The 12651-nt window shown below is 37.9% G+C and overlaps 1 protein-coding gene across 2 annotated transcripts in view; it reads left to right on the forward strand.

Annotated features, from left to right (window-relative positions):
* The window catches only part of SRBD1 (S1 RNA binding domain 1), a 203099-nt gene extending 191271 nt beyond the window's left edge, over window positions 1-11828 (forward strand). For both annotated transcript variants that reach the window (XM_032351862.1, XM_032351863.1), the window contains exons 20-21: window positions 7101-7285; window positions 10937-11828. In XM_032351862.1, coding sequence (XP_032207753.1) covers window positions 7101-7285; window positions 10937-11226 — 475 coding nt within the window. In that variant the 3' untranslated portion in view covers window positions 11227-11828. The remainder of the gene's footprint in view (window positions 1-7100; window positions 7286-10936) is intronic.
* The last annotated feature ends 823 nt before the right edge of the window (window positions 11829-12651 follow it).

Consider the following 12651-nt stretch of genomic DNA (forward strand, 5'->3'; position numbering starts at 1 on the left):
TGTTTTCCCAAGGAAAATAGTCCTTACTCTGATACGTAGGCTTTATAGCCTAGTAGCGCCAGAGTTGTTTTAATTCCAGCTCTGCCATCTAGCCTAGTGGTTTTGAGTACCACTTTTTTATTTGCCCTCTTCTTTCAAATACTCACAAGCACTAATCCACGTTATGGCTTTACAGCCAGTAAATTAAATTATATGAATTCTAAACACAGTGTTTTTGAGCTGTGTGAGTCTACAGCCTTTGAAACCACTAACTTAATTTTGTCCAACTCTTACTGAGTAACTCAAAAAGAGCCAAACTTTTTCCTTTTGAATTTGGTTTGAAAAATAATAATAAATTGTTCCCAGGCAGTGGTTCTGGGTGCCAAATTTTATCTAGGATCGAAATCTTCTGTCTGTACTGAATATTCCCCAAAGTAAAGGGTTAAGGAGTGTTAATGAAGAGATGATCTATGACAGCTTTTACCTTATCTCCAACCTTGTGGTCTCAGCTGTGTGACTTTGGGCAGATCATTTAATCTATCAGAGTTTTGATTCCTTGATCTGCAAATATATCTCCACAATAAATTTTCGAGAGAATTAAATGAAATCATCTTCATTGAGCACTTTGAGAGTATGCTTATCTGCATATAAAATCCTACCTCTTAAAAGAACAGATTTAAGTGGAAGAATATTTATTCTGACATACTGTCGTTGCTTAAAATAAGACTCCATAAGCTCATTCAAGGCACAGGCTCTGTTACCATCTTCCATAGTCTTCTTCCACAGTAAATGCTTAATGAAGAAAGCTGAGTATGCTTTTCTAAATTATTTTTTCAGATGCTTCAGAATGCTTCAATTTTGTCACATTCCTTGGAAGAGCCTTGATATTTTAGCAGATTTTTATCATTTAAGGGTATGTGTATGTGTGTGTTTAAAACAACCAGACTCAATGGAAGGAGGGTGACCAAGCCGAGTATATAGGGTTGTTGGGTTTTCTCTGGTTCTTTTTATTGGAGGGGGGTATTGTTGTTTTAAAAATGTAACAAAATTAATAATTTAAAAATTAAAATTAAAAATTAAAAAATGTAAGAAAATTAATATTTTTCTTTGTTGCTTAGAAATTTATTTCTAAAGCTGTTCCTAAAACAGGATTTTAGAAATTTTTAGGGTAGTAATCACATCATTTCAATACATGATGTTTTCTGATTTTTATGTATCATACTCATTTCGATGTATATATATACACTTTTGGGGTATTTTTTTAAAAAATATTATTTATTTATTTATTTGACAGAGATAGAGATCACAAGTAGGCAGAGAGACAGGCAGAGAGAGGGAGGAAAGCAGGCTCCCCACTGAGCAGAGAGCCCAATGCGGGGCTCAATCCTAGGACCCCGAGATCCTGACCTGAGCTGAAGGCAGAGGCTTAACCCACTGAGCCGCCCAGATGCCCCTGGGTTTTTTAATTATAGTTTTAATTATCATCACATAGTATACCATAACCTAGCAAGTGGGTCTGAAATAGGAAAAACTACATAAAAATCAATACTACAGGATGCCTGGGGAGTAACTGACTCTTGATTTTGGATCAAGTCATGACTCGGGATCCTGGGATCCAGCTTTGTGTCAGGCCCCGCACTCAACAGTGGGTCTGTTTGAGGATTCTCTGACTCTGCCCCTCACCCTGCTCATGCTCGCTCTCTCTCTCTCTCCCAAATAAATGGATAAATCTTCTTTAAATCATTGCTTCTTACTCTTTGTGGCATTGCTTATTATTTCACTGATCTTAGATGTTTTGTGTGGTGCAAATATATAAGCACATTGTAACTGGCTTTTTTTTTTTTAATAAAGCCAATTCCCTATACTAAATTGCTAAAATAAAACAGCTTTCTAAGGGTATGTTCTCCTATGTACAACTAATACAGCATGCATGCTGTATCCAGTTTCTATGCATGTACACCAGATCTTTGAAAAAGAAGGAAACATTTAGTAAGTTATTCAGAAGTTAGAAGCAGGTAACAGTCTGATGCTTATAAACCAAGTCTTTTGGAAGACAAACTGCATTTCCTAATCTATGACAGCTTCTTCCTTTCAATTCCTCTTCTTTTTGTTTTTGTTTTGTTTTGTTTTGTTTTCCTGCTACTCATAAATGCAAGAGTGTGTTTAGATGCCAGGGGAGTCAGAGTGCCTGGGTGGCTCATTGGGTTAAAGCCTCTGCCTTTGGTTCAGGTCATGATCTCAGGATCCTGGGATCGAGCCCCGCATTGGGCTCTCTGCTCCTCAGAGAGCCAGCTTCCTCCTCTCTCTCTGCCTGCCTGTCTGCCTACTTGTAGTCTCTGTCAAATAAATAAATAAAATCTTTAAAAATATATATATATAGATGCCAGGGGTGTATTTAGATGCAGGAAGTGCTCAGATGCAGGAAGGGCTCCAAAGACCCTCCACGTGATACCACGCCAATGTGGGTAAAGATGTCCCCGGCTGCTGCCTGGATAGCTGCACCCCATTTAAAATTATACTCTCACATTAAAGTCTGTAAAGGCTTTCAGAACAATTCCTTTATCCTTTCTGAAAGGGTTGTATTGTTAAAAGTTTATCTGCAGTTTTCAAAAGCCAGTTAGCTGTAAGTTCTTGTGAAAAATTGCTTGCTGTCAATTTCTGTGGTAGATTACATTCTCAGGCAAGCCATTTAAATATTGCCTTCACTGATCTACCAGCTTCTGCAATATGGTACATTGTTCCAAAATGTCCTTGCATTCTACATGGATTTACCAGTACTTGTAGATTTTGCACAAGCAAAGATTTTTTTTTAAGGATTTTGGCCCAGTTCAGTGTCTTGGTTTCACAAAGAGGTTAAAAGTTTGAAAAGATTCTTTGATGATTAAAGTGCAACTCACGTTGCTGCCCCTTTGCCTTGGCTGCTGAGACAGCAGATGTGGTAAAGCTGGCACTCTCTCTTTAAGTTGAACTAAATGTGCGCTGCTGTGTGTTCCTGTGTGTAAATTCAGCTCCCTGTAGGTGGTGTGAAAGGAGCAACGGGTCTCTCTTTTTTTGCCACATTGGAATTTATATTTAGTCTTTAATATTAAGACCTAGTAGATTTTAAAAATACATATTGAATCTGTGGTTTTGGTGTTAACAGATTATTCCTGAACTTTCATTTGTGTCCCACCACTTACTCTATACTCTCAGTTAAGAGGGCCGGGTTTCCTCGCTAGAGTACAAGCTCTCTTTTTAGATCATTGAGCATCTCCCTGAATTACAAATTATGACCTGCTTTGTCTGTACCTGCTTATTTATAAAATGACTGCTCTTGCATTGAATGTTTTGTTTATTGATATAATTACAACTGAGTAAAACTAATGGATAAAAGTAAGCCAGTATGAAAGTCTCTCTTGGAACTGTTGAGAATGGGTAGCCAGCCATAGGCACCTTGCCCTTACAACATGGTTCTTTCTGCTGTGTGTTGGGCGCACCTCCCCCCGCCCAAGTACGTGCTAATAGTAAGTTGTTCTTAAAGTGATGGGCTTGCATTACTATGGTTCTTCTGTGCTCTGTGGGGTCCCACAGTACTTTAATGTAGAGAACCCGGTCCTGGGCTCCCATACTGAATGGGTATATCTGAAGTCTTACAAAGCTTGAGAATTTCATATTCTTTGGAAAGGATCTTACAAAGACTTTCTCCGAAGGGGAAAAGCATTGCATTAGTAACAAGTTTCTGTAGAAAATATCAGAGATTTTAGGTTATATAAGCATTCTGCTTGAAAAACAGGCATTATCTCTGCTGCAAGTTCTGTATTTTAACTTTGTGCAGATGTGCGCTAAAAGGACATGATGTGCTTATTTGTTGCATTTATGCTACTTTCGTACTTTAAGTAAGATGGATGAAATTACATATTAAATAAAAACAGAAGTTCAGGCCGCAGTCCTTAGCAAGCTGAAAAAGCCCTGCAGAGACAGTGGAGAAAATGATGCTATGACTTTAACAACACATCGACTTTTGAGAGAATTGTCTACATAAACGCATTTATATAGTCATTTCTTTGTGGAATTTATCGGTATTAGCTGTTTCCTGTTTAAAACTAATCTGCCATTAAATCGTGTTGGTGAAATGTTGGCAGAAGTATTATGTTTTATATCTTAATCTAACATATCACTTATTTTGACGTGACTGCAGTTATAAACAGACACACACTGATGTGTATGGCATGAAACTGTAGTCCGTGAAAATAGCTGTGCGGCCTTGGGCCAATTATTTAACTTCCCTGAACCTCAATTTTCCTTTTCTGTGTGATAGGACACCCAGCTTTTAGGATTCTTGTTAGGATTGAATGAACACCTCTGTCAAGCACTTGCCTAATGCCTAGCACTTACTTGTAGGTACTGGGTTCCAAGCTTAATAAAATGCAGTTTATTTTTATATGGTATTTTCGAGGCAGAAAGCATTTTATATTGAGTGTGATTTAACGTACCGAATTCTAAAATGAAACTCTGTATTGCATGTTACTTATCGCCCTTAATTCCAGGACCAAAATTCAGAAAATGCAGCATAAATTTTTCTTAGGCTCTTTACAGATTGCATGTTTCTTGCGTGATTACCAGGTATAAAGCATTGTTTCCTGTCATTTACGGTTGAATATATTTGAAATCCAGGAAGGTAGAGGTTGATCTGAATTCTGTTCCCAGTTCATTTTATACATATTTTATGTATACATACATTTATACATAAATTCATTCATTTATAGTCCCACCCCGCTTTGGGTTTTGCTATTTTCCTTTTTCTGTAAGCCCGTTGTAACTTGAAGAAAGTTTTCAAAATAAAGTAGCATTTGACTTTGTTCCATAGTCATTTAAAAATAGGGTTGATCAATATGAAGCGTTAGCTAGGAGCACAATTTGGTACTTTTTTATCGATTTCAGTTACCAGTGCCCTCAGGCTTCTATATGTGAGAATGAAAATGATATATGAAATAGGCACCCGGGTTAAACAGACCAATTTTCTTCTTACATCTGCAACCACTATAAACAGAATTCTTTATATGGAAGTGACTTTGGTAGCAGTTAGTGTCTCTCTCTCTCTCTCTCTCACACACACACACACACACACACACACACACAACCTTAAGACTCCAAACAGCCTCTTGAGCCAGTGTTTTTGTTACTGAGGCCAAGACTTACACAGTGATTTGGGAATTTTCTGCCATTTAGTTAACTTTCATTAATTATGAAATGCCATTCAGAGTTATAGATTTACTTTCATTAATTATGAAATGCCATTCAGAGTTATAGATTTACAAAGCATGAATATGCTTTGGCATTTTAACAGTTGATTATAAGCCAGAATCTTGAGGATTTGAAAGATATTCTGTTGAATAGCTAGTTGCAGACTGATCAAGCCAAGAGGATAAATACCAGGGCAGCCTGCTCAGCAGGGCATGCATTATTGAGAAAGTTGTGCAGAGAAGTTGGCTGTGGCAGAAGTTGTCATGTGTCATCTGTCCCGTCAGAGCTTCAGCAGCTGTTCCCTGTCAGCAGGGCCCTTATGTGCTACTGGTTGTCCAATAGCACTAACAGACACTGGCTGCCTCTCCGTTGGGCTGTGGAAGCCATGGACACACTTACATTGTATGTCTTACTGGCCACCAATTTGAACGGAAGCTCATTTCTAAAAAGAGATATCAAGCACTAATTCTTTGGTCTTCTGTTAGACTACTAACCAAAATATATTCTCAAGAGAGTTAGTTGGGATTTTGGAGAATCTAGGTTTTTGACTAAATATATGGTTGGAAATGTAGGAAGATTGTCCATTTGAACCCAAAAGGATGCCCTGAGTGAGAGATGAGAGTGCGTTCTCCACCAGATGCCAGACCAAGACTGCATGATCACTGAAGAGGCTCTTCTGGTTGAACACAACTTAAAGACTAGAAATGAAAGCATTCCTTTTGTGATAATGTAGCAACCTGCCAAATGGGATACATCCCAGTTCTGATGACAGACAAGCCTCCAACAGTTTCCTTTTTCCCTTCTTGTGTGCCAGAGACATCCTTAGAGGAAAGGATTTGAGGGCATTAGTATCACTATCTGTCTGATTACTGTGTTGACATGTTTAAAGTGCCATTAATCATAGGAAATGGAACTTAATGATGTCAAAAAATACCCAGCCAAGAACTATCAAGAAAGTAAGCTACAGCCCAATATTCAGATGAAATTGAAAGGGGAAATGGCTTAACCCTTGCTTTTTTTTTCCTTAATTAACTTATTACTGAATTCCAAAGCTAAGTAATTCAGAGGCAGCAAGCAAGGGAAATGGTAAACATTGCAAAGGGAAATGGAGAAAGGCAGATATTTTTTACTTTGTGAATATTGCAGCAATAATTTATATAGTATATAAAAATAATACTCATCTCAAGATTATGTAATTAAGGTCTTACTTGCTTCCACACCTTCCATTTTTATAAGCAAGTTACTTTTTCTTTTTGATATCCCCTCCCATATTTTTCCTGTGGACTCTGAATACTTAATATACCTGATAAAGTTTAATCCACAGTGAAGCTTGACTGTCAATGGAATTTGAGAATTAGTAGGCTGACAGTATGCTTGCACAGGTAACTGTCATCATAGGTATTCAAAAGTAAAAAGCAGTGATATGGCACATGAATAACAGATTTTCATTTGTCAAAAAGCTGGCAGTGCTTACTGGATATTTTTCTGGACTTTGAAATCATCAGTTCACTGTTTGCATCTTAGCTAATTTAAGTATTTGAATACTCCTAACTCAAATTTAGGGAACATGAGATAAACATAGGTATCCTTATTTAGAAAATACGTTTGATGCTAAACTCTAATGAACATTCCACTGTAAAGCATTTCTGATGTTGATTTTGAGAAGGTGCTTTTTTGGAAAAGAGCCCAAGAACCTAAGTCCGTCCCCCTCCTTTTTTTCTAAGACAGGTCATTCATTACGCCATGAGACACAGTAGATTTTTAATTAAGACTGATTGATCAGTTGATTGATGATATATGGATCTGAGATTAATGAATTTTAGGGTGACCTATATAGAGAGTTTGGAAAATAAGTAGTATTATTATTAATAAGTGCTGGGGTTTTTTTGTCCCTGCAGGTTTTTGTCATTCATCAAAGGGAAACTGCATGATATCGGAAAGCCTGAAATGGAACAAAAAATAAATTCATTCCTTGAAAAGGAAGGAATAGAGAAAATTGCAGAAAGTTTGCAAACAACAGTTCACACCTTACAAGTCATCATAGATGGTCTCAGCCAGCCTGAAAGCTTTGACTTTCGAACAGGTAAATAATTAAATTTGAATAATAGCACCTTTCATTTACATATGCCACATTGTCTCCCGAGACCCTCACAACAAACCTCTGCTGCAGGCAAAACTGAAATTATTATCCATTCTGTACATGCAGAAATTGAAGCATCGTGCCCTGTCTTCAAAGTCCTTGCAGTTGGTTAGTATCCAGAGCCAATACAAGAAGCCAGGTTTCCCGACTCCTTGTCCCATGCTTATTTTCCATCACACTAGACTAAATGCCTCACACATTGGCTGTTGTGTTCACGGAGGCACACACTTTTCATAATCCTTTTGTAAGCTCTTCTTATTTTGTAGGAGCCGGAAGTCCAAGGTAAGATATGCAGTTCATAAACTAAAAAGTGAATCTTCTTCCTAAATTGCAAATTTCCAAGTTCCTAGATTCTATGTCAGTGAACACATTCAACAAATAAGATACTATCTCTCTGTTGATTTTCCTTCTAATTAAAAGAGCTCTCAGCTTTCAATGTAGGTAGATGATGAGGGAAGTGTAACAGACATAGTTGTTGAGAGCAATGGCCCAATAAAAAAGAACTTAAGGTATTAAGTGACCCATTTACTAAGGAAATTTGAATAGGAAGCTCTGAGTTTTAAATGAATCTGCACTTGTCTCAGTCTCACAGTCAGTTTTAGGATACCATGTTTAGGCTGAGTTAGGCTCTGTTGAGTGGGTTAGGCATGCTTCTTTGTGAAAAGATTTAAAGGAGTTTAAAAATACACCCAGTAAGGGACGCCTGGCTAGCTTAGTCAACTCTTCATCTCTGGGTTGTAAATTCGAGCCCCACAATGGGGCTAGAGATTACTAAAAAATAAATAAACTTAAAAAAAAAAAAAAACACAAATACCCAGTAAGTTCATTATACTATTCTATCAACTTTTCTGTAAGTCAGAAATTATTTTTTTTAAGTTGGAAAAAAATGTGTAATAAGATCTATGACAAAAATGTGGGAACAGGAGCCTCCAGGATGGTCCACCCAAAATGGATGTTTCAGTAGACAAGTCCATCTCTGTTTAGGGTCCTGATGCCCTTGTGTGTGAATTCCCTGGGTATTGTTTAGCAATGATTCTCAAACAGGGTGGGCTATAAGTCTGGTATGCCTAGGACACCATTAGAAGATGAGTGAGTATGCTCTCTCTAGCTGCAGGCCTCCTGTACTGGGTTTCCTTGATCATTTTTCTGTCTTGGTGTTGATTGCTCCGTTATCCCGGTTACAATGCAGACTCAGAGCGAAAATCAACATTCAGATTATACGGTTCAATTAAACAACCAGCTGCTAAGTAGAGGTCCTCACCTTGTCATGCCCTTAGTGAGCAGAAACACAGATGCACCTGGGCTCTGGACTGAGCTTACCAGTTACTGCAGTGTTTATCATTGTGACAAGTGAAATTTCAAATAAGTCTCTTTAAACTCACTTTGGAATTGACCTTTGCCCTAGTGTAAGTCACAATTTTCAAAATTGGACTGTCTGAAAGCTTTTATTTTAATACTAAAACTATCCCTAAGGGGGAAGGCAAACAGTCATATTTTTGAAGAGGCAGATAGTATTTTGGATGTTTCTTAATTACTATTTATAAATGTTACATTCCTTTTCTTCATTTTCTCAAAAGTATTTCCTTCCTTGATGCCTCTTTCTTTCACTGAACTCATCCTGTCTTCTGACAAAATTGATTCTATTTTATTAGCACTCTGGTTGCCTATTAGTTTCTATATTTGAATTCATCAGTAGCAGCCTAGTGACAGCTGACTGCTTATGTAGCCTTGGCAATCAAAGTGTTAAAGTTTGCCTGGTACATGGAGGATTTTCTGATTTCTCAGTGGCCCAGGCTGTCTTCAGGAACATGTTAAGTAGTTCCTGACTCTGATTTTCCATGCAAAATTAAACTAAGCAGCTGATCAGAAACCCTTTGGGAATCTGTAGCAGCTGGACCTCTATAAGAGAAAAGAATTTCCAAGCATAAAAACAATGCCTGTGAGACCTCAGGGACCATCTACCTCTGCCCTGATCAATGACTTAGTTTCACCTTGCTTTGACACGGTGTCTGCCTAGTGTAATATTACAACAGGTTTTTGCTTTTGGAATCTACTACTTTGGTGTCAGGGAAAATTGTACAGAATCAATTCCAGTTTTTGCGTGTTCCTTTTTTTATGAGGAAAATGAGATTTGAGATTTAAAAAGGGTTTGTTTGTTTGTTTTATGGGAAAAGGGTGAATTTGGGGGGGGGGACTTGATTTCAGAAAAGGTGGACTGGGGGAGGGGAACCAAGAGGTGGCCAGTTGTTAATACAACTGTAAAGGATAGCTTTAACAAGTAATCAGGATCAAGCCAACAGCTGTGGAGGAAAAGGAAGTGGGATGGGTGGAGGGAAAATGAGGCCTTAGTAAAAGGAGATCCAAGCATAGAATGTTCTTTGTTATTAGAATCAACATGCAGTAATCCTAGGAAAGGGGGCCAAGAAGAGCATGGGAAAATGGAATCCACAGATAACCCAAAAGCCCCATTTAGACTGTTAGTACTACCCTTCTCCCTCATAAAACTTTTTTTTTTAAGATTTTATTTATTTATTTGACAGAGATCACAAGTAGGCAGAGAGGCAGGCAGAGAGAGGAAGGGAAACAGGCTCCCCACTGAGCAGAGAGCCCGATGTGGGGCTCGATCCCAGGACCCTGGGATCATGACCTGAGCCGAAGGCAGAGGCTTTAACCCACTGAACCACCCAGGCACCCCTCATAAAACTTTTGTTGTTATTTTTGTTTTGTTTTTACTAGAGCCATGATTCCTTGGTATGCTTTATACCCACTTTGAGGCGGGGGGAAGCTGGTGTTAATGAACAGGGAAATGTACACTGTGGCCAATAAGAAAATAGGGTTGTAAGGAACTTAAGAGCAGGGATCTGTGTGTCTTCATCTTTGTATCTCTAGCACCAGTGGATTGCCCGTATAGGAGATCATCAGGAGCTAATAAATGTTTAATGAATTAAACTGAAAAAGGAGAAAGAAAATTAGGAACTGGCCGATCTGGGTTTCTGAGCCATAGATAATCAAGAATGTATTAAGTTTTGATTGGCCATGTATATTCAAAATGGATAGAAATTGATTCCTGAATTCCAAATTCATGGGGGGAAATGGAAGAGAACATTTTAATTTCATCTACATTTGACTAAATGTTGATGTACTTTCTGCCACCTTTAAACAGTTTGAGAATTCAGGTACTAGAAGAAAAAAAATCCCAATTTTCTGTCTTTGAAGGTCTTAACTATCTCATTGTTTGTGATTTGGCTTTATATATTCATTGAGCAATGATATTTTCTCATCACCTCCTCATAAATAGGAAAATAAGACTCTTGGCTTCTCAATCCTTATGTATAGTGCTAATGTTTGCATGCTAATGAGATAGCGTTTGAGGAGAAGAAAGTGAGTAAATTTTCTCATATTGTTCCTACCAGGTGAATGCTGCTTCTCCAATTAAGATGCATTTTCTCTGAAGGCAAGCCTGGATTTCAACTACTTTTATGTCCCCTCTCAATGCTGACTAGTGGTCTGGGCATATTTACCAATGTATATTGTGTCTAGGAAGTATAGTACCTACTATTTACACTGTCTTTTTTTTTCCCCCTTTTGTTACAGATTTTGATAAACCTGATTTCAAGAGAAGCATAGTCTGCTTGGAAGACCTGCAGGTTGGGACAGTTCTCACAGGCAAAGTCGAGAATGCTACTCTGTTTGGAATTTTTGTAGATATAGGAGTGGGGAGATCAGGGCTGATTCCCATACGCAATGTAACAGAAGCAAAACTTTCTAAAACAAAGAAGAGAAGGAGTCTTGGACTGGGCCCTGGAGAAAGAGTGGAAGTCCAAGTACTCAACATTGACATCCCCCGATCGAGGATTACTCTGGACCTCATTCGGGTGTTATGAGTGTTGCACTAAAGCTCAAACACTGATTTTATTTTCTCATTTCTAGAGATGGGCAAGAATAGGTCAGGTGTTTGTGACTTCTAGGTAGCAGATGAGAAAGGATTCACTCAATATCAGAAGTATATTTCAAACACTTTCCTTACTTTTCCTTCTGAACAAGTAGGAAACTAACAGCTCGATTTCTTTTCCCCTTAAAGAAAATAACTAATAGACATCCTCATGTGGTTTTATTTAGTAATGATTTTCTGACCCAAATTTTATTTTTTGTACTTCATCTTTGACTTCTTTTGCATTTTGTATAACAGATTGTCGTTTGATTTCTACTTGCCAGCTTGCCTTGCTGGACTTGTATGGAATTGTTTTCTTGATTTGAATTGTACAATGTTTCTTGATGTAGGGCAGGCAGTGGTTAGCCCTCCCTTTTTACAGATTTTTTTAATCAGGACTTTTGGACTTGATTCATGATTTTCTCTTGACAGCAAATAAAAAAGATGCCAATTAGATAGGTCCTGATGTGTTTGTAAACATCAAGTGAATGGCGCAGAACATTTCCAAGAAGTATATATATGTTGATCCCTACAATAAAGTTCTGTGGATAGTGACCTTGTTTTTGTTATGTTGATTCAGTGAATGACGGAGTCGTTCTTGATTAAAGATGTGGCACATATTCATGCAAATTTCATCTAAGCCAACTGTGCCTTTGGGCAAGAGGGAAGCCTCTGGAAACTTGAAGAATGGCATTCAGTTTGACTTAGGACAGAAGGCATTTTCTTTCTTAAGCATTAGGACTAAACTTCAAATGGAGAAGGAAATGGCCTTCCTAAAGATTGACTGTAGATCAGGTATGAAGGGGCTAGAAAAACAAGTAGATAAAGTGACTCTTAACTCTGTTTTTATTCAATGAAGACGGTAAGTATTAGCATGACCATTCAGGGTCAAAATTATTTAAATAGAGCCCACACTGGACTGGGTCTTGTCCATTCTAGCTGCTCTGGCTAATTGGCTTAATGGAGTCAATTGCATGACTAAATGAGTACCTGGTTTTCTCCATGTGTAATGAGTGGAAGATGCTTACTGAAGAGGGTGATCAGTCCTGCTTTTTAGCCTGGGACAATCCTAGTAAACACTTACTGTCCTGGTATTGTACTTCTTTTTATTCCCCAACTGCCCCATTGTTCATAATAAATCATATGATCATCTTAGTAGTATAGTCTCTTGCAGAGTGGTAAATTGGACTGTGTTTATTGGCAGTTCTGCCTGGTAGTTTGCTAATCTCAAAATATTGAGTCTTCCAACTGGTTGTACATAGATGTTTTTAATACAGTAGCTCCCTTAAGAGTTGTGTAACTCAAGGCTTGTTTTCCTGACAGTTTCATTTCTGAAATGCTTTCCTTTCTTTCTTACTAGTCTTCAAGTGACAATGGA

Source organism: Mustela erminea, chromosome 7 (genome assembly GCF_009829155.1).
Source record: "Mustela erminea isolate mMusErm1 chromosome 7, mMusErm1.Pri, whole genome shotgun sequence".
Taxonomy (NCBI): domain Eukaryota; kingdom Metazoa; phylum Chordata; class Mammalia; order Carnivora; family Mustelidae; genus Mustela; species Mustela erminea.